The following is a 21,202-nucleotide window of genomic DNA, read 5'->3' as shown; positions in this document are numbered from 1 at the left end:
ATCTGTAACCATCTCAAGTCTGAATCATTCTTCCACCAATCTCGAGCCGGTTCCAGGATAGCAGCTCTGTGATATGTTAGAATATTAGGAATACCCATTCCTCCACCACTGAACGGGGCATGCATACATCTCAGGGCTATTCTAGGTTTTTTCCCAGCCCATATAAATTTACTCATTAGCGAATGAATTTTGGTGAGATACCGTTGCGGAATTGTTAGGGGCAGGCACCGAAGTAAGTAGATAATTTTTGGGAGACAGATCATTTTAAAAGTCTGCATTCTCGCCACCCAAGAGAGCGGGAGAAGAGAAAGGCGAGTAAGTTCTTTATCCAATGAGGTGTGCAGGGTCAGCAGATTTTTCCGGATCACGGAGTGTAGCGGGGCCAGTATAATACCCAGGTAGGGGATTCCCTCGTCTTCCCATTTGAAAGGGTAAAGATGAGAAAGAGTGGCTCTGGTAGAGGCTGGCAAGAAGAGCGGAAAAATTAAGGACTTGGTAATATTAAGCTTGTAATACGAGACTTGAGCGAAGGAGGACAGGATCTCCATTACGTGTTGTAGGGACACCTCTACATTAGTGCAAGATAAGATCACGTCATCTGCATATAGACTGACCACATGATTTATACTCCCCACTCGAATCCCCGAGATCCGAGGGCATTCACGGATAGTCTGCGCCAGATATTGAGGGGGTGAGAGGACCATGCATACCAGGATTGGTATGGTATTGGTATTGGTAACAATATTGACATCACTAACATTACTGATGTAGGGAGCATCAGTCCACAAAGAAAAAAGCCCAAAAAAGGGGCCTGCGGTATGGTGGAAATTTACCGCCATGGGGGTTCAGGGTCCTGGTTGAACAGAACCAGCGGACCTTAAAAGTAGCAACTAAGTCTCAGCCGCGACTCAAACATATCACATAACTCACGCGACGGACCAATCTTCATTCACTTTATCCTGTTGGGATGATCCTGTAGCTCTTGGAGATCTGGCCGGGAGATTTGCCAAGTTCCATGAGGATAGGAGCTTTGCCAACTGCTGTGGGGAATGGCAGGCGTGGGTATTTCCTACTCGGAAAAGCAGGATCTTTACAGGGAAACCCCATCTATAGGATATAGCTTCATCCCTGAGAACTTTGGTATAAGGAGCAAATTCCCTCCTTTTTGCCAGGGTTCCTGCAGACAGATCTGGAAAAATGGACAGGTGCCGGAATTGCTCAGACAGAGGGGGTCTCTTTCTCAGGGCTTGCAGCAGGGCTTCTTTGGTCTTGTAAAAGTGCAGGCGAGCTAAAGTGTCCCGAGGGACATCAGCACTGAGGGATTTAGGCTTAGGGACTCTGTGTATTCTGTCCACCAGGAAATCAGTTGCAGTCAGGTCTGGGAGCAGCTCCTGCAGCAAGGAGCCCAGAAAACTCTGCAGCCCCTTGTCTGGTATGGCCTCTGGAATTCCTCTGATTCTTATATTATTTCGGCGGGACCTGTCCTCTAAATCCAAGACCTTGGTATGGAGCTTTTGCACTTGTTCCTCTAGTGCTGCATTGGCATCAATGAGGCTATTGTGTGACTTTGTCAGCTCCCCCATTTTAGATTCAATATGTGCTGTACGGCTGCCTATGGCAGTGATATCTCCCCTCAGCTCAGCCACCATATCTTTCCAATCCTGCTGCAGTGATGAGCGGAGGGCACTGAGCAGTTTCTGCATTGTACCTTTGGTAAGCGGTATATCTGCAGCGTCTGTGTCCAAGTCTGGGCCTGCTGTGGATCCCCTCCTGGATGAGCGTGAGGAAGCTGTGGAGGAGGATGCTGCCGCCATTTTCCCTCGCCCCGTGCTGGAGAAGAAGTCTGTAACTTTCGCCGGGGACGGCTTCTTCTGGGATTTTCCCCTTGGCATGCTACGATCCTGGATACCTCCGCAGCACTCCCCCCCCGTGTGCAGAGAGATTGGTGCCGCTGGCGAGCCGCAATGAGCCGATTAGGAGTCGAAGTGGCTGGAGCTCAGCAGCTAAGTGACCGGTGCCATTAGCAAGCAGGCCACGCCCCCTGTCCTGCCATTATGATTCTCCAGGTCATTACTAGTTCATAGACACCAAACATGTCTAAGTACTTTTTTATCTAAGTGGTGAAAAAAAATCCAAAGTTTGCAAAAAAAAAAAAGAAAAATTGTGCCATTTTCCAAGACCAGTAGTGTCTCCATTTTTCGTTATCTGGGGTCGGGTGAGGGCTTATTTTTTGCGTGCCGAGCTGACATTTTTAATGATACCACTATTGTACAGACACAATCTTTTGATTGCCCGTGATTACATTTTAATGCAATGTCGCACGACCAAAAAAACTTAATTCTGGTGTTTTGATTTTTTTTCTTCCTACGCCGTTTAGCAATCAGGCTAATCCTTTTTTTATTGATAGATCGGGCAATTCTGAACGCGGCAATACCAAACAAAGATGTGTAGGTTTGATTTTTTTTTTATGGTTTTATTTTGATTGGGTTAAAGGGGTGATTTAAACTTTTATGTTTTTGTTATTTTTTTAAAATTTTTAAACACATTTCTTTTTACTTTTGGCATCCTTCAATAGCCTTCATAGGAGGCTATAAGCTGCCATAGCCCGATCGGCTCTGCTACATCACCTCTGTGCAGTAGAATTACAGGAGACCTCAGGTTGTTATGGCAACGCATCGCTGACCCCCAATCACGTAACGGGTCGCGCCCGGAAGCTCTAGTTAAATGCCCGCTGTCAGCGTTTGACAGCGGGATTTAGCTAGTTAATAGGCGTGGGTGGGAGTTAATAGGCTTGTTTAAAACACCTGACATGTCGCGGCTTTGAGGTGGGCTTAACGCCTGAGCCCACCTCAAAGCCGGAATACTGGCCGCTGACATACTATCCCGTCAGGGGTCAATAAGCGGTTAATGCATACCTAATTAGTGACTGATTTTATAGGGCTTTTTTCTCATATTAGCCATCTATCTTTTATAAAAAAAAAAAAAAAAATCATGACTCTGAAAATTGCTTAAAAAAATCTATTTATTCAACTAGCTATGAACCCGTTCTACGCCCGAGAGGCGAGCATTTTAATTCGTATATGGTCTCCCATCCTGGTATGTGCTGCCACCCTCCTATCCTGGTATGCATGGCACCCCTCATTCCTATACTGGTATGCATGGTACCCTCACCTCAACCCAATCCTGGTATGCATGGCACCCCATTCTTCATCCTGGTATGCATGGTCCCCTCACCCCTCAATCCTGGTATGCATGGTACTCCCTCATCCCTATCCTGGTATGCATGGTCCTCTCACCCCCCTATCCTGGTATGCATGGTCCCCTCACCCCCTATCCGGGTATACATGGTCCTCTCACCCCCCAATCCTGGTATGCATGGTACTCCCACATCCCTATCCTGTTATGCATGGTCCCCTCACCCCTTATCCTGGTATGCATGGTACCCCTTATCCCCCAATCCTGGTATGCATGGTACTCCCTCATCCCTATCCTGGTATGTATGGTCCCCTCACCCCTTATCCTGGTATGCATGGTACCCCTCATCCCCCAATCCTGGTATGCATGGTCCTCTCACCCCCCCATCCTGGTATGCTTGGTACCCCTCATCCCCTAATCCTGGTATGCATGGTACCCCTCATCCCCCAATCCTGGTATTCATGGTACTCCCTCATCCCTATCCTGGTATGTATGGTCCCCTCACCCCCCTATCCTGGTATGCATGGTACCCCTCATCCCCCCAATCCTGGTATGCATGGTACCCCTCATCTCCCAATCCTGGTATGCATGGTCCTCTCACCCCCTCAATCCTGGTATGCATGGCACCCCATTCTTCATCCTGGTATGCATGGTGCCCTCACCTCCCAATCCTGGTATGCATGGCACTCCATTCTTCACCCTGGTATGCATGGGCCCCTCACCCCCCTTTTCGTGGTATGCATGGTCCCCTCACCCCCCTTTTCGTGGTATGCATGGTCCCCTCACCCCCCCTTTCGTGGTATGCATAGTCCCCTCACCCCCCCTATCCTGGTATGCAAGGCCCTCTCACCCCCCAATCCTGGTATGCATGGTCCTCTGTCCTCTCACCCCCCCTATCCTGGTATGCATGGTCCTCTCACCCCTCCCTATCCTGGTACGCATGGTCCTCTCACCCCCCTATCCTGGTATGCATGGTCCCCTCACCCCCTATCCGGGTATACATGGTCCTCTCACCCCCCAATCCTGGTATGCATGGTACTCCCTCATCCCTATCCTGTTATGCATGGTCCCCTCACCCCTTATCCTGCTATGCATGGTACCCCTTATCCCCCAATCCTGGTATGCATGGTACTCCCTCATCCCTATCCTGGTATGTATGGTCCCCTCACCCCCTATCCTGGTATGCATGGTACCCCTCATCCCCCCATCCTGGTATGCATGGTCCTCTCACCCCCCCATCCTGGTATGCTTGGTACCCCTCATCCCCTAATCCTGGTATGCATGGTACCCCTCATCCCCCAATCCTGGTATGCATGGTACCCCTCATCCCCCAATCCTGGTATGCATGGTACCCCTCATCCCCCAATCCTGGTATGCATGGTACCCCTCATCCCCCAATTCTGGTATGCATGGTACCCCTCATCCCCTATCCTGGTATGCATGGTACCCCTCATCCCCCAATCCTGGTATGCATGGTACCCCTCATCCCCCAATCCTGGTATGCATGGTACCCCTCATCCCCCAATCCTGGTATGCATGGTACCCCTCACCCCCCTATCCTGGTATGCATGGTACCCTTCATCCCCCAATTCTGGTATGCATGGTACTCTCTCATCCCCCAATCCTGGTATGCATGGTCCTCTCACCCCCCTATCCTGGTATGCATGGTACCCCTCATCCCCCAATCCTGGTATGCATGGTCCTGTCATCCCCCAATCCTGGTATACATGGTACCCCTCATCATCCAATCCTGGTAAGCATGGTCCTCTCACCTCCCCTATCCTGGTAAGCATGGTCCTCTCATCTCCCCTATCCTGGTATGCATGGTCCCCTCACTCCTATTAAAACTACACACATACAAAAAAAAAAACACTTTTATACTCACCCTTCTTTCCTGTGCTCCAGCGCTGTCACCACGTTCTGCTGGCGTCTGGCGCCGGAGTACGCGCATGCCCATAGCGCTGTCCGGCGCCATATTGCTGAAGACACACTGCAAGTGTGTCTTCAGTAAAATGGCGCCGGATCGCACTATGCGCATGCGCGATTCCGGCCGCACTCCCGCCCTGGTCTCCGGCCGAAGAGAAGCGCCACGTCAACGCTCCTGCCGGTCAGGTAAGTATGTAAGTATGGCGTCGCAGATGGCGGTATGCAGTGTGTACGGTACCGCCATCTCCGGCGCCATACACACTCCTCACCGCTGGCTGCCTCATTCTGTCTGGAGCCAGACTGCGCAGGCGCGTCGCGCTTGGGCAGTCTATAAAGGCTTCGAACAGAGTGACGCTTACAGCGTTATATTATAGATTGTTTCATAATTCTTATTCTGTATGTAAAATGTGCTGCCATATCTATAATAACACAATATATACATACATACAGTTTTCTCGATTTTACCCATTTACAATAAAAGTTATAGAAGATACTGATTTGTGACAAATGAGCTTTATTTTAATATTTTAGAGCTAAAAGTAGTTTTGTGAGGTTGTTGGTTTTTCGCTGAGAGAATTCTTATTTCTGTACATTTGCAGCTCTTGCGTCAGCTCGTTGATACGTCCTTGCAGAATAGCGTTGCGGCTCTCCAGGAATCTAGCATAGTCTTTCCTCCTGAGTCGACGCGCTTTCGTTTTTTCTCTGTGTTTCTTTCGTCGCAGCTCTCCATTCTTTATAGCCTCCTCCGTCAACTGCTGAGGGATATGGAAGACTGTCGATGAAGGTGCCACATTTATCCCCTGAGGCGATCCGGAGCCCGGTGTGTGTATCTGGTGAGGTGGCATCTTTCCAGTGTCAGCTGAGAGGAAGAATCCACTGCCCGGTGTGAAATATGGGGCTCCGCTTCCCGCTAGGCCTAGGCTAGGCCCGCTAGCTCCGGGATCAGGATCTTGTTTGAACATAGGGAAAGTCTGTAATTCCTTCACATCATGTTGGACTTGGTTGAAACTTGTACTTCCATTGGGATGTGACGGAAGAGATTCAATAAAGTCATTCAGTCTGTCAAGCCAATCTCCATTTTGTGGTGACCCAAGATCCTCCATAGTCATAAGCCGGCCTTGTCAGTGCTATGGATGTCACACACGGTGGCTGTAGGTAGGCGGCACGCCAGCTGGAGGGGCAGGCGGAGGAGAGCTGTGTCCCGCTCCTGGAGAGGGGGCCGGCTAACAACACTGCTGGTTAGGAGCCTGACACAGGATGGCGATTTCTGCTCGTCTCCTAGCACCAGCCGGTAACTGCCTCTGCTCCAGTATGGCGTCAGTTATTGCCATGGTTACGGTGCAGGTGGCCGCCATCTATCACTTCACTCCTGAGTCTATAAACCGCTTTTTTTGTGAAAAGCTGAGGCAGCACATTACAGCATATATAGCAGGTCTATTCTGGGGGGACATCTATTTATCTATTGCAGGAAGAAGAGGCTCAAATCTGCCCCTTCAAATTTCCAAAAAGTAAAAATCATGAAAAGTCAGCAAATTATAGAAAAGTCATCATGTTATAAAGGCTAAAAAGTAAAAAAAAAAAAGCACTCAAATATTTTTCACTTACCTAAGATGCAAAGTTCCTCAGTACGGACGGCCCTGTGATCAACAGGAATGAGAGGAGGAATATTAGTCTAGAAAATCCCAGCAAAGTTTCACGTTAAGCTGTCCATGTTGTATCACAAACAACATATATTTTCATTTATGTCTATCTAGTATCTATTATTTATCTATCCATCTATCTCTCTATTATCTATCTATTATCTATTTATCTATTGCCTATCCATCTATCTATTAACTATCTATTTTCTATCAAGTATCTATCTATTATCTGGCTATCATCTATGTATCACAGATAACGTTGCTTCTGCGCTTGCGCATTGTAAAGGCCTCCGGCACCTGCGCAGTATGCTTTGCCCAACTGTGGGCGAAGCATATAATTGCTACTGCGCATGCGCCGGTATTTTCCAGTGTGGTCTATGCCACGGAAGTGTGTCCTGCATGTGAAGACTTCTGGGGCATAGACCGCGCTGGAAAATACCGGCGCATGCACAGTACCGATTATATGCTTCGCCCACAGTTGGGCAAAGCATACTGCGCAGGCGCCGGAGGCCTTTACAATGCGCAAGCGCGGAAACCAACGTTATCTGTGATATTCAAAGATGAAGATTACGTGCAGCAAGCCGAGGAACGGGGGGGGGAGAAGGTGACTAAGTCACGCCCATCGGACTGGACTGCGGCAATTTGCATACATCCCCAACAAGATAAAAAACATATTTATAACTCAAAGGTGCGGGGTCAGGGGGAATAAAAAATCCTAATAGAATCCTTATGGGACGCACAATTGGGTGATATCTTTACATGATATCACTAAAAATGGGTGACAGATTCCCTTTAACTATTCATTATCTATCTATCTATCTATTATGTGTTATCTGTCAATCTATCTAGCTAGACAAAAAAGAACACAGCAGCACATGTGCATGAATCTAGGCCATGTGAAAACACAGAAAAACATTAAAAACATTCAATTTAGCAAAATTTTCCCAAAAAATGTTTACAAAATTTTTTTTTACTTACAGAAATAGATGAAAAAATGAAAGTTCTTAGTGCACAAATTAGCCAATTCATGTATGCTCATCAACCACGGCAAGGTGACCTCCTTCTGATGGGTCCCTGCTCTACACTACAAGCCACTTTCGGGCCACCAGCCTACAATTTTGGACAAACATGTCACTACTGGGCTCAACCTACAATTTATGGTCTGGTAGAGCTGATTGCGGCACCTGTAAGGCCAAATGGGAAGGGTGCAAGATCAGGCTGGAGGCAGCCAGCATCCAGTATTACTTAAATAAGCAGGGACCCATCAGAGGGAGGTAGAGTAAGAACTCACTATATTTAATGCTTTCTCTGTCCTCTCGCTTCAAAGTCCTTCAAGTCTCTCCTAGTCTTCTCCACCCGATTCTGTGAATACACAGCTGTATATGAAAATGTAAGATACATTACAAACCATAAATATTTGATTAAACTTAATAGAATATTACAAGTTTAAATAAAAGTTTCAAACAAAATTTCCATTTTCTTCAACTTGCTTTCATCGGTTTATGAGTGGTCGGTCATATAATAATACCAAAAGTCTTTACGCTCTTTAAAATTGCCAATGTCTTTGCATTATGAGTAGAACATTTGACCAGTTGTCATTTTCATCAACTCCCTCTAAAGACCCCTTTGCCTAAAATACAAAAAAAGTGTCATCTTTAACTTTAGGCCTTTTAGAGGTTATTTCACCATAAAGGGCCCCTGTGCATTTACAATATATGGGCCATTTACAGTCCAATAGCTCATCATAAAAGAAAACTCCACCTGCTTTGGAGCTGGTAGTGGCCCCCTTGCCCTTGCCTTCTGGGCCCCTCTGGCTGCACAGGTTGCACCTATGTTATGCCAGCCCCTGTATATAGTGGTAGAAATGCATGTTAAGTTCATAAGTATGCGCCCCCTATGCAGGTGAAATATATTGTTGCACATATATTATACTGAATGCTTTCTGATTTGCAAATAGAATGGAATATTAGATTCAGTGAAAATATATTATATAGAACACTGGTATTGAAATATTTATGATGAATGTAAATGGTCAGTGTCTTTACATTAATCAGTAGTACAAGCTATAAAAAAGGATCAACTCTTTATTGGCCAAAACAAGACTGAATACCAGTTTACTGAGGGATCAGGTTACAGCTGCTTATTGAAATCATTAGCTAAGAAATGGGAGAGGAGCAGAGTGTGAGATGCAAAGGCACACACAGAAGGTGCTGTTACTTTCTAGTAATTTTTATTCTCACCTCCAGTCTTGAATTCACAGCTACACCGATCAGTACTGCCTTATAATGCTGCTGTTGCCTTTGTACATGTGCACTAACATAGGAGAGGAGCAATCTAATATGCATCTACACCCACTAGCCGAGAGAGAACTGAAAATTAGGAGATAGAGCGTGCAGAGGGGAAAGTGATGAACGTGCAGGATGCAAGTCATGCAAAGGCCAGAAGAAGTGTTATTCCTCTTGTATACACACAACACAATTCATTCTGAATAGTCCTGAAATGGCAAGAATACGATAAATCTTTTTTTGTTTTTTTAGCTTGGTGGGACCATCGGAGACATAGAGGGAATGGCTTTCATAGAAGCATTTAGGCAGTTCCAGTTTAAAGCCAAAAGAGAGAACTTCTGTAACATTCACGTCAGCCTTGTTCCTCAGGTAAGTACATGTAATTAGAGGTGCAACAAAGGGAAAGAAAAAAACATCGATCAAAGGAGTCCCAATCAATGAAAAAGTGCAAAAGATCAGGGAGGGGGAATAGGAAGACCGACGTGTGATGGTAGCAAAGCAAGGGCTCACAGCACATGAGTGAGCACATAATGTATACAGTATATAACATACAAGTCAGTGGTGTAAAGTTATAATGTGTTATATATTCATTTATATAATAATATTGATATAACCTGTGGTGCCGAGGAGACAAGTCATGAAGTAGATACAGGTAATCACATGTATTATATATACAGTACATGGTATTACCGCAAATAAACAATGTATTACCTAGTGGTAGCACTGGTACAAGAAGAGGCTCAGGAGTGCACATGCCTCTGCCCCGACGCACGTTATGGACCTGCCTTCGTCAGGGGGAAGAATTCATAAGACATGTATATAATTCTGTACCAGATGTCAGATCATTATTAGTCATCCTAGAGAAACTATTAGATAAGGATTAGTGGTGCTGTCATGTCTTCATATTAGAAAATACTATGTAATGTTGGATGCAGCCTGTTTGGCAAGGAGCAGGGATGTGGAGTCAAAGTCATGCAGTCAGAGCCTAACTACAAGTTTAAATAATAAAAAAAAGATTTCCTTACCTTGGCACTATCTTGAACAGGAGGATACATAGCACCGTATGCAGCAGTGTACATGAGCCCTTCTGCAGATAGTCACAATAATTTCAAAACTTTATTTTTTAAATGGGTAAAGACCAGAAAAATGTGCACTAAATAACAGGCTCATATCACTGGAAATGTATGGTAGATTTACCAAAAACAAAGAACTTTGGCCACTTTTGACCTGGTGACATGTCCTCTGTAAAAAAAAAAAACAACTGCAATAGAGATGTGAGATCATGGACAGCGGAGAGTAAGGCTACAGGACATACTACGGTACTACGATGGAATACAATGTATCACACATTATGTGACGTGTGATTTGTAATTAGCAACCCTCACTATTGGAAGGAAGAACAAATGTTAAGTTCTTTACTATCTCGTTAAATGAAGTCTGTGCTCATCCGTTTTCTGATGGAACATTTAGTTTACCCTATTAATAGATACTGAGAGAATAAGTCTCTTACACAGAGTCTAAGGCCGGAATCACACCAGCTTATGGCATCTGATGCAAGAACATGGGATGTGATGAGCTAATGACCCTCGGCTCCAGCTCTGCTGCGAGTGGGTGCCGAGTGTCAGTGCACTGTGCTCCAATCCTCTCACATGAGTGAATCGCAGCATAGCTGCGGAGGAGACGGAGAAAGTAATTTCTCTATCTCCTCCATGGCCTGACTCGTCATATATCGCACTGCACTCGGATGTCACCCGAGTGCACCCCGATGTTACACTCTCACCCATAGACTTGTATGGGTGCAAGTGAGCCGAGTCTCGCAGCTATTCGCGTTCATGCCGAATCGGCATTAGAAAATAATTTCAGATCTGAGCTCCCTCATAGAATAACACCGGGCAGAGTGCTTTGTTATACGCTAATGTGACTCCGGCCTAAAGCACAAAAGCACATTAACTTCAAGTGTCAGTTTCAGGTGTAGGGACGTCTACTCCTAAAATTTAAACGTCCACTACTATATCATTCATGACCTATCCTCAGGTGCATAGGTGCCATATACCTGCAGAAAGGTGTAATGCACCTGCCAAATGATGTCCTATGCATACGCAAAAGTTTATCGAACTTCCACTGTAACTTTCACTGCAGCATGCTTTCTTACTGGTTGTGAATGATATTGTGATTTTCGCAGATTTCATCCAAAACATTGCAAATAGTGACATCCACAGTAAAATATCTGTAGTTACATTGCCGTATAACTCGGACAAAGATCACAACACAGTGCTCAGACTGGCCGTTGGCTCCCCCGATAAGAGCACGTGTTTCTATGCAGCTGTCATGGTTGGGATTGATAACGGCCAGTCCGTGCATTGTGTTGTGATCCTTGTCCGAGTTGTACAGCCATCTGACTCTTCCCTGATATGTACAATTCACAGTGTATTTGCCAGGATTGATCGTACCCTAATGGCTCCAGGATTATACCAATGTAGTAAAAGTAAACTTATGCCTTAATATGTCCGGATAACCATAACCAATCTCATGGATGGTATATTTTTTTTAGCCAACAGCTACGGGAGAACAAAAAACCAAACCAACGCAGAACAGTGTCCGAGCACTCAGGGGCCTGGGACTATCTCCAGACTTGGTATGTCCTTTAAATCCTTTATATAACTCCAGAGACTTACTTGCAAATAAATACTGTGGAAAATTATTAGGCCGATTGTGGAAAAAATGCTGCAAAGTCAGAATTACTTAAAAAATAGAAGTGTTAATAGTTTATTTTTGCTAAATAAATGAAATGAAAAGTGAAGGAACAAAAGTGAAATGTAGATCAATATTTGGTGGACCATGCTTTGCCATCAAACAGCTTGAAATCATCAGTTTTTCTAGATACACTTGTGCACAGTTTTTTAAGAAACCTGGCAGGAGATTGTTCCAAACACCTTGGAGAACTAACCGCAGATCTTGTCTGGATGTCGCTTGTGCAAATACTGTTCTGTCTCTTCATGTGATCCCACACAGAATGGATGATGCTGAGATCAGTGCTCTGTGGAGGCCATGTCATCACTTCCAGGACTCGTTGTTCTTCTTTAGGCCTGGGTCAGACTTGCAAGAAACTCTGACGAGTGTCGCACGTCAATACCCAGCGCTGCCGCCAGCAATCGGGAGCGGGGCGTGCGAGTGCCGGCAGCGGTGCTGGGTATTAAGATGCGAGACTCGTCCGAGTCTCTCACATGTGTAATCTCAGCTTTACGCTGACAATAGGTCGTATGTTTGAGGTTGTTGTTTTTCTGCAGAATAAATTTGGAGCCAATCAATTGTCTCCCTGATGGTTTTGCATGATGAATAAGTAACTATATTATTTTGCAGCATTTTGTCCACACCTGTCTAAAACTTTTGCATATTTCTGTATATCAAATGTTCACCTTTAAATCTGCAACGTTTCATAAATATCACAATACTAGCTGAAGAGCCCGGTGCTGCCCGGGCATAGTAACTAGCTACGGTTAGTTATAACAAATTATAATGATTATATCTATATATATATAAAGCTGAGTGTATAGCCCGCCCACTCCACATAGCCACATTCACTATAATATCCCACATCATCCCGTCAGCCAGAGCCACCGGACTACTACCCCTAATATCCCACATCATCCCGTCAGCCAGAGCCACCGGACTACTACCACTAATATCCCACATCATCCCATCAGCCAGAGCCACCGGACTACTACCCCTAATATCCCACATCATCCCGTCAGCCAGAGCCACCGGACTACTACCCCTAATATCCCACATCATCCCATCAGCCAGAGCCACCGGACTACTACCCCTAATATCCCACATCATCCCATCAGCCAGAGCCACCGGACTACTACCCCTAATATCCCACATCATCCCGTCAGCCAGAGCCACCGGACTACTACCCCTAATATCCCACATCATCCCGTCAGCCAGAGCCACCGGACTACTACCACTAATATCCCACATCATCCCGTCAGCCAGAGCCACCGGACTACTACCCCTAATATCCCACATCATCCCGTCAGCCAGAGCCACCGGACTACTACCCCTAATATCCCACATCATCCCGTCAGCCAGAGCCACCGGACTACTACCACTAATATCCCACATCATCCCGTCAGCCAGAGCCACCGGACTACTACCACTAATATCCCACATCATCCCGTCAGCCAGAGCCACCGGACTACTACCCCTAATATCCCACATCATCCCGTCAGCCAGAGCCACCGGACTACTACCACTAATATCCCACATCATCCCGTCAGCCAGAGCCACCGGACTACTACCCCTAATATTCCACATCATCCCGTCAGCCAGAGCCACCGGACTACTACCACTAATATCCCACATCATCCCGTCAGCCTGGGGTCAGAACCAGAGTGCTGAGTGAAATGGTCCTATCTCCCATACCGGGGATCCCTTTAAAAGAGGCCTGACGTCAGAACCAGAGCGCTGAGTGGATTTGCCCTGACTTCCATACAAATAATCCCTTTAATAGAAGCCTGGGGTGAGAATCAGAGCCCTGAAGGATTTACCTTAACTTCCATACCGGGGATCCCTTTAAGAGCGGCCTGGGGTCAAAACCAAAGCACTGGATGGATTTGCCCTGACTTCCATACCAGAGATCCCTTTAAGAAGGAAGATGTGCCTATGGATGGAGGATGTTGTGATGGAGATATGGGCAGGGAGGGGGGATTCATTTCTGTCATGTGCTCTCTGCTCCTTTCAGGGGGGCAGACAATGGCTGAGAGCTTATGCTCCCACCCAGTGAGTGTCTGCTGAGGTGTTGTCAAGTGGGAAAACTTGCTCTTAGCAACCAATCACAGCTCAGCTTCTTTTAACCAGCTCTGGTGAAATGAGAGATGCTTAGTGATTGGTTGCAAGGAAAATTGTTGCTCATAGCAACCAATCACAGCTCAGCTTCTTTTGAACAGCTCAGGTGAAATGAAAGATGCTTTGTGATTGGTTGGTGATACACACACACACACACACACATTCAGTTTTATATATAGGGATTAACTCCCGTACACCCTTGCAGCTGTCTGCTCCAACTCCCTCAAACACATAAGCATATGGTTCGCTGTGCGTTCTTATTCTTTCAGTATGAAGATTGGAAAAAAACTGCTGACCCTGCTGAGAACAAAAGGATGTGGCTTCTAAACACAGATTGCTTGATTTCTCTCTTCGCTGATATTATCTGTTAAGGAAGACTCAGTTCACATCTCATGTTTTTCTACCATAGAAGACCTATGGTTAGGAGAATTCCCCAACGTAGGCCTATGATAGAAATCTTGGATCTGTGCCACCAATGCCAACACATATCGGCCCAATGTATGCTGGGTGCTGGACTACAGTACCTCCGGATACTAGCTTTTCATTCAGTAAAAAGAAAATATGAACAGGCTCATGTTGGGATAACTAGGTTAAATTAGACTGACATGAGATAGGAAAGCCTTTTTTGGAATGGCTGTTTGTTTTAGTAACATCTACCTTGACGAAAACATCAGTAACAAGAAGGTTCTCTCTTTTGATAGCCAGCTTTTCACATGGAGAAAACAAAATTGGGACAGAAGCCTATCATTAATTGCAAAATATTTTGGGGCAGAAGTGTTGGTAGAACGGATTGATGAAGACTGAAGTGTAGAAGGTGACTATGCTAGTCTTTTGGTATAGAGGACTCCGGAGGACCATTTTAGTTAGCCTGTAGGATTCAGTAAGCAGCAATGATTCCAGATCTGCACAGATAAGCTTGTGATTTAGCTTTGGGTAGATCCACCATTTTCAACATTTTTTTTATCAATGTATATTTTTTTAACCATAAAGAGAAGCGAGCCAGCTCACCGACTTTGGAGGAAGCACGGAACACCATCCTTGTGTGGCTTAATCCAATGAAAAAAATGAAGAAATCCAGTTTCTCACGATAAAACTTGAAATTTTATTCCATCATAATTATAAGTACAAATGTACTTATAAAGCTTTGATAAAGATCGCATCCCGATCGAAACGCGTCGCTCATATCTCTGCCTTATGAGATGATGTAATCCAAAGGAGCTGTACATTTGTACTTATAATTATGATGGAATAAAATTTCAAGTTTTATCGTGAGAAGCTTCATTTCTTCGTTTTTTTCATATTTTTTTTAACACCCTTCAGCTCCATCTCAAGCCTTGGTGACTTGTTGGATGAATGTTTTGTAGGAAGATCGATTTTAGTGCAAGCCTAGATAGGTCCACGAAGGTCATCTATGCTGTTATCTTGATAGTACCAAGCCATCGGGTTGCCGGTCTTCCTCTTTGCCTTGTTCCTTTTATTCTTCCAATCACAATGTTCTTCTCCAGTGATTGCTGTCTTCCTATGAGGTGTCCATATTAGGCAAGTCATAGCATGGTGATCCTTGCTTTGAGTTACATGTCTGCCTTGATTTGTTCCAAAATTGATTTGTTTGTTCTTCTTGCCATCCATGTGTGACGCTGAATCATCAATGAGTAGGGGAACTCAAGGAGTTCGAGGTCAAAAGCCTGATCATCATCATAAGCAAGAAACAAAGGCACAGTCAGGTCACTGTCCAAGATCAGAATTTCAAGACTGTAGCAGATCACGATAAAGGGGCTAGGCAAATGGATGGTCAAAGGCAAATCAAAGGTCAGGCAATAAAGATGAAATAAAAAGAGCTCAGAGCACAGAGAAAACACACACCACTTGAGCAGAGCTACAACTGGCAATCTTCTAATCATTGCCACCTAGCTAAAAAGCCAGGTAAACCCCACAGCCCCAGCCAGATTGTACAGCTGAGCTGTCACTCACAATCCTGACAACTCATCATGCTCCTGATCCTATAAGACGGCGGAGCTTTCATTCACAGCGTCTTTAGGACACTGCGAGTGGTCGAATTGTGACACCATGGTATTGTTAACATATTTATCCAGCACCACATTTCGAAGGCTTTGATACTTCTTTTGTTTCTTTATCGTCCAGGTTTTCAGCATGTGTATTATTAATAATGTTATATGGATTCCAGGGGCCCTCTGACTTTTAAAAATAATTTTTTACAGATCGTGTGTAGAAGTACCAAACCCATAGAGATGGCAGTGAAACAGAAGATCTCAATGTTCTGTCACGTGGAACCAGAACAGGTCAGTTATTTAATAATTATCTCACATTTTTTTTTTTTTTTTTATCAGATCTTCTCTTTATGTAGTTATACGAGTTTCCTTTGGGTTCACTGGTTTTATCCCACAGTTTAGAAAAAAAAGGTAAAATCAATTGGTAGCATGGCCCCCATGTCAGAAACATGGGAATTAAATTATGAGGCGCAGTGTTGACATGCCATATGAATGCTGTGCTTTGCTGGTGTAGTTGTCAATCTTGATTATTTCAATGGCTGATTTCAATTTTGAGGAGTTTTCCTAATATTACACCTGATCACTGGGGATGCCACCTCTTGGACCTGCATTGATCATGATAATGGTGGTCCTGTGTCACCCTATAGAATGGAGCGGTGTATTTGGGACTGAGAAAGATAGCGATTGCTGTACTCCGCTTTCTCTGTTTGTCACATGAAGGATGTACGAGTAGCAACATTAGTGACTGTTCTAAATGGGAACTTGATTCTCTGGATCAGGGGAGTAAATAATCACACACTGTGTTCAACTTCTTTTTCAGGTCATATTCATTCATGATGTGTCGTCTACTTACCGTGTGCCCATTTTACTAGAGGAACAAGGAATTATTACATACTTTAAACACAGACTGGACCTCCCTGTCGATGACAAACCCACTATGCAGCTTCTGAAATGGAAGAGAATGGCTGACAGGTATTCACTTTTCAGTCCTGTTTCATTACGCCGGGATCACACTACCGTGGGTGATGCAAGAAACTCGCACGAGTCTCTCGCATCAACACCCGGTGCTGCCGGCGGCAGTCAGGACCAGAGTTGTAGCTCCATGTATTTCTATGCAGCCACAGCTCCGGTCCTGAGTGCCGGCGAAAGTGCTGGGTGTTGATGCGAGAGACTCGTCCGAGTTTCTCGCATCACACACGGTAGTGTGATCCCGGCCTTATCGTGGGTTTCTGGCAGTGAATGTTTTGTGCAAGGACCAGTATAAATGATAAAATTTTAGCTTCCTTCAGCTACCACTTGTCAGGAGCCCCGCACTGCACTTGCTCACTGAGCCAGTGCGGGTGTCCTGAGTACAAAAACAGTGCTCAAAGATACCTGTGGAGCAGGGCAGCAGCAGTGAAGATGCGTGCTTCAGAGTATCAGGACCTGAAGCACATGACTGCTGGGGGCGTGACCTAAGCTCCACAGATCTATGAGCTGCAGGAAAACTCCTAGAAAGGTAACTACAGGACAATGTTACCAAGGGGCATAGACAGACAGAAACCAGATGAAGCCAGGGTCAAAGCACAAGATAGCAATACAGTACCAAAGGGTTAGACAGAGCGAATAGTCAGGACATAGCAATAGGTCAGAAAACCAGAACGGGCAATAGACGGTACAATAGGGACAAACTGGGACAAACTGTAACGGAGTAACGATAGCCAAGCCAGGAGGTCAGAACCGGAGAAGACAATAGTACCAAAGCAAGAGACTGAGTACAGAGTGAGGGAACAGGCCGGGTCATACACGGGAAGCAAACAAGCAACGCAGAATACACGCACACCAGGGGTCAGACACACCAGAACAACAGTATAGCTGACAAAGAACCCTGGTAAAGAGTGAGTATAAATACCCCTCCCAGATCCAGAAAGAGGCCACGAACACTTAACCCTGTGAATGCAGGGCAAGAACCCTGTTCAAACCATGACACCACTAGAGGGAGCTTAGGAGCGGACCGCATATGAATTAAACATTGAAATGAAAGGGTTTTCCAGGAAATAAAAATGTGCAAGGTGAAGAGCAAAATAAAATAAAAAGATGCAGTAATTACCTGTTAATTCCTCTACCATTTCAGCACCGCCGCCCTATTGTTTCCTACAGTTTTTTTGTTTACCGGCTACAGGTGATAACATGTTGGAAATCTATATATTTGGGTACCTTTTCTCGCTCTGTGATCTTTATTTGAATTATTATTGCATTATGTTCTGTGAGCTATAAACCAACGTTTGAAAACGAGTGCACAAAAACGTCTCATAAAATATTAAATTTTATTAAATACACTTAAAAAAGTTTTTTAAAATCAAAAAGACAAAAATGTACAAAAACAGAATGTTCCTAGGGTGGTACCAGTCACATGTACAAGGTATGAAATATACAATAAAGAGACAAACTGTAAGTAGGTCAAAAAAACCTCACTAAAATAGTACCCCCAAATCAAAAAGCAAGTGCCACGGCTGAAACTAAATCATTTAGTGAGCAAAATGTGAGAAGTCAATACTTACAAACAAAGATGGTATGCTAATAAAAGGAGGTCAAGCACATGCGACCCGGTCCACCAGCTCCAATGCACGTTTCACCCAGAGGCTTCGTCAGGGGTTATGTAAAAGGTGTTTTACCAGTCATGCCTGTGTTCAATACCCCTGATGAAGCCACAAAGGAGGTGAAACATGGCAGTGGTTCACTTTTAGCTTGTGCAATATATATCTTTTGATCACCACAGTACCAGGCAAGTTAATGATGGAGGCAGTACGCTGGATGACTGTCTGAGATATAGTAGTTCATGTGCGAATTGCACTCTGAGACTTACAGTAATCCTAGCACGTAGTGAACAGTTTTATCTACATTTTATGGACAGAAGTATTGGGGCACCTATTAATTTTATTCACTTATGTAGCATCCCTACGCTCCCGATGTTTGCCACTTTCATACACAGAGGGACTCGGTACATACTATGCCGTATACAGTGCTCTTTATAGACAGTATAACCAGTAACAGTCTCCGCACTTCTAGTAGCTGTAGTCTGAGTGATAATTGATATAAAAGCTGACTTATGACTTTTCATGGATAATTCTGTCAAGTTAACTAAATTTGACAGCAGAATATCCCGGATTCCCTGCTTCATTATGGAAATATATTGGACAGTTTGAAGTGATGCTCTGGGCGACTTTCTCTAGAGATTTTTCTTTCTTTTATAAATTGATTTTTTATGGCTTTGTTCTTCCCCTTTATAAATTTACATAACAACAAGAACAAAAATGGAACCCAAGCACAAATGAACTATTTTAAAGTGAAATATTGAAAAGTAGTTTTTAATTACAATGTGACCTCCCAGAGTGATGTTCTTCCATTGCACGTACCGTATGCGATAACTTGGTGTGATCTCTGACGTTCGTTTTAGGTGCAGAGCTTCTCATTGACCCTAGGTCTGACTTATTGAAGGGGTTGTACAAGATTAGTAAATCATGGCTGCTTTCTCACAAGAATAGTGCCGCTCCTGTCACTAGGTTGTGTGCGGTACTGGAGCTCGTTCCCATTCACGTCAATGGATCCAAACAACTACACCGGCCGCGGTGCGCCCTAACTCTACACAATCCGATGAAATAATTAGAATCTACAAATGAATGCTAAAACTAAAAAAAAATATGGTCGATCTTACTGTTTGTCGTTTTCTGTATAATCCAAAAAGCCACAGAAATTATAATTCTCCTGCTTTTTGTTATTTTTGACTGGGGTTCAAAAATGGCGCTCCACTAGAGGACAGGGCTTCCCAGCCCAACATGGCCCCTCTTGAACGACCATAGGAAACATAAAGCTATATCTTAAATAGAAATCATATATGTTGGTGCCATATAAGCAATTTAGTCGAAATAAATAAATGAGTAGAGCTTAACTTATAAAAATTGCCGGACCTGTGGCCGCCAACCAGATCCCTGCGAACCTCCTCTTACCTACTGGCATCACCAACTCCTCTTCTGATTAGGCCCAATGTAACGTGTTGCGTTTGTCTCGCTGCAATTATTCCATTTTGCTGGGCCTACAAATCAGAAGAAGTGCTGGGGATGCCAAAGTCAAGGAGGAGGTGTGCAGGGGTCTGACATGGCTGCCGGACCAGGGTCCTGAAAATATTTAAACTCCACTTTTAGCTCAGTAATAGTCCTCTTTGCCTCTATTTCTCAACATAAACGCCTTTATGCATTTCTGTTCACGTGTGACCCAATACACCCGAGTTGAAGGTTCAATATATTGTTATGGATGCCTCTGTAATAGAAATTCCATTTTTTCAATAAGCAGAATACGCTTGGGACGTTTGTGTCTCCTTATATAGATTCGCAGATTGGATCAGATTGTCTCTCCTTTTCAGTGTCAAACAGTAACTGTGCTTCTCTGCCCTGACGCGCGTGCATTGTATATTACCTTTAGGCAAGAAACTCTCTTCTTTATTTCAATTCAATTCATATAAAATCTAGAATAAGCAGTGCAGAATTCTCATTGAGAGTTACAGGAATCGTTTGCTCCAGTGTTTGCCTCAAAAGGTTAATCACCAAAATTATTTAGTTAAGGGTATCATCATTTTTGTCCAGGTCAGTTTCTTTAGTTTGTCTTTTTGCATTTTTCTGCTGAGCCACAATTTAATAGCAAAGCCTGAGTCTCATTAGTTGATTTTCAGTAAATTTAAATTGAAAATTACTTTTGTCAGTGTCAAGTTATTTCAGTGACCATTCTGGGTCTTTCTTACAGTAATAATAAAATAATAAACCCGTCCGTTTTACCAGTAACCTAACTGCATGAGAACGGCAAACAGAAAATGCTCACAGTTGAATTATTTCGCAAGATAATCAAATGTAATTTTTATTAATATACGACAAGATAATGAAAACGAATAATTGAGATAAAAACAAATTTCTCAAATGTGATGGACGCTGGAGGCTAGAGATACTTTTAAACACATATGAATAGCATAACAGTGTACAATAAATAAAAGTATAATTTTATCACATCAACTAAAAGTGCATGTGTTATGACAAATTTTCCTTAGAAAGGGTTTTGAGATCAAAAAAGTGACTGTGCTGAGATAGAAAGATTGGCTATAGAGGTCCAAGAATTATTAGTGGAAAGTCCACCTGCTAAATAAATAATACATTCTAAGGGTAATATGACAGTGCAGAGAAAAAAGAGCATCCAGGTAGACTAAATATTAAAGGTAATACTTACAGGCTGTGTGGTGTCATTGCCACATCCCTCCACCCCAACGCGCGTTTCG

The 21,202-nt window shown here is 44.1% G+C and overlaps 1 protein-coding gene across 4 annotated transcripts in view; it reads left to right on the top strand.

Moving 5' to 3' along the window:
* CTPS2 (CTP synthase 2) overlaps positions 1–21,202 on the top strand; it is a 249,215-nt gene that overhangs the window by 42,089 nt on the left and 185,924 nt on the right. For all 4 annotated transcript variants that reach the window (XM_073565279.1, XM_073565278.1, XM_073565276.1 and 1 more), the window contains 4 exons: positions 9,299–9,415; positions 11,598–11,681; positions 16,114–16,194; positions 16,724–16,875. In XM_073565279.1, the coding sequence (XP_073421380.1) occupies positions 9,299–9,415; positions 11,598–11,681; positions 16,114–16,194; positions 16,724–16,875 (434 nt within the window). The remainder of the gene's footprint in view (positions 1–9,298; positions 9,416–11,597; positions 11,682–16,113; positions 16,195–16,723; positions 16,876–21,202) is intronic.

This window comes from Dendrobates tinctorius, unplaced genomic scaffold (assembly GCF_039654945.1).
Source record: "Dendrobates tinctorius isolate UK_male_01 unplaced genomic scaffold, ASM3965494v1 ptg000016l, whole genome shotgun sequence".
NCBI lineage: Eukaryota > Metazoa > Chordata > Amphibia > Anura > Dendrobatidae > Dendrobates > Dendrobates tinctorius.
Note: the sequence above shows the minus strand (reverse complement) of the source record. Positions and strands in the feature narration are given on the sequence as shown.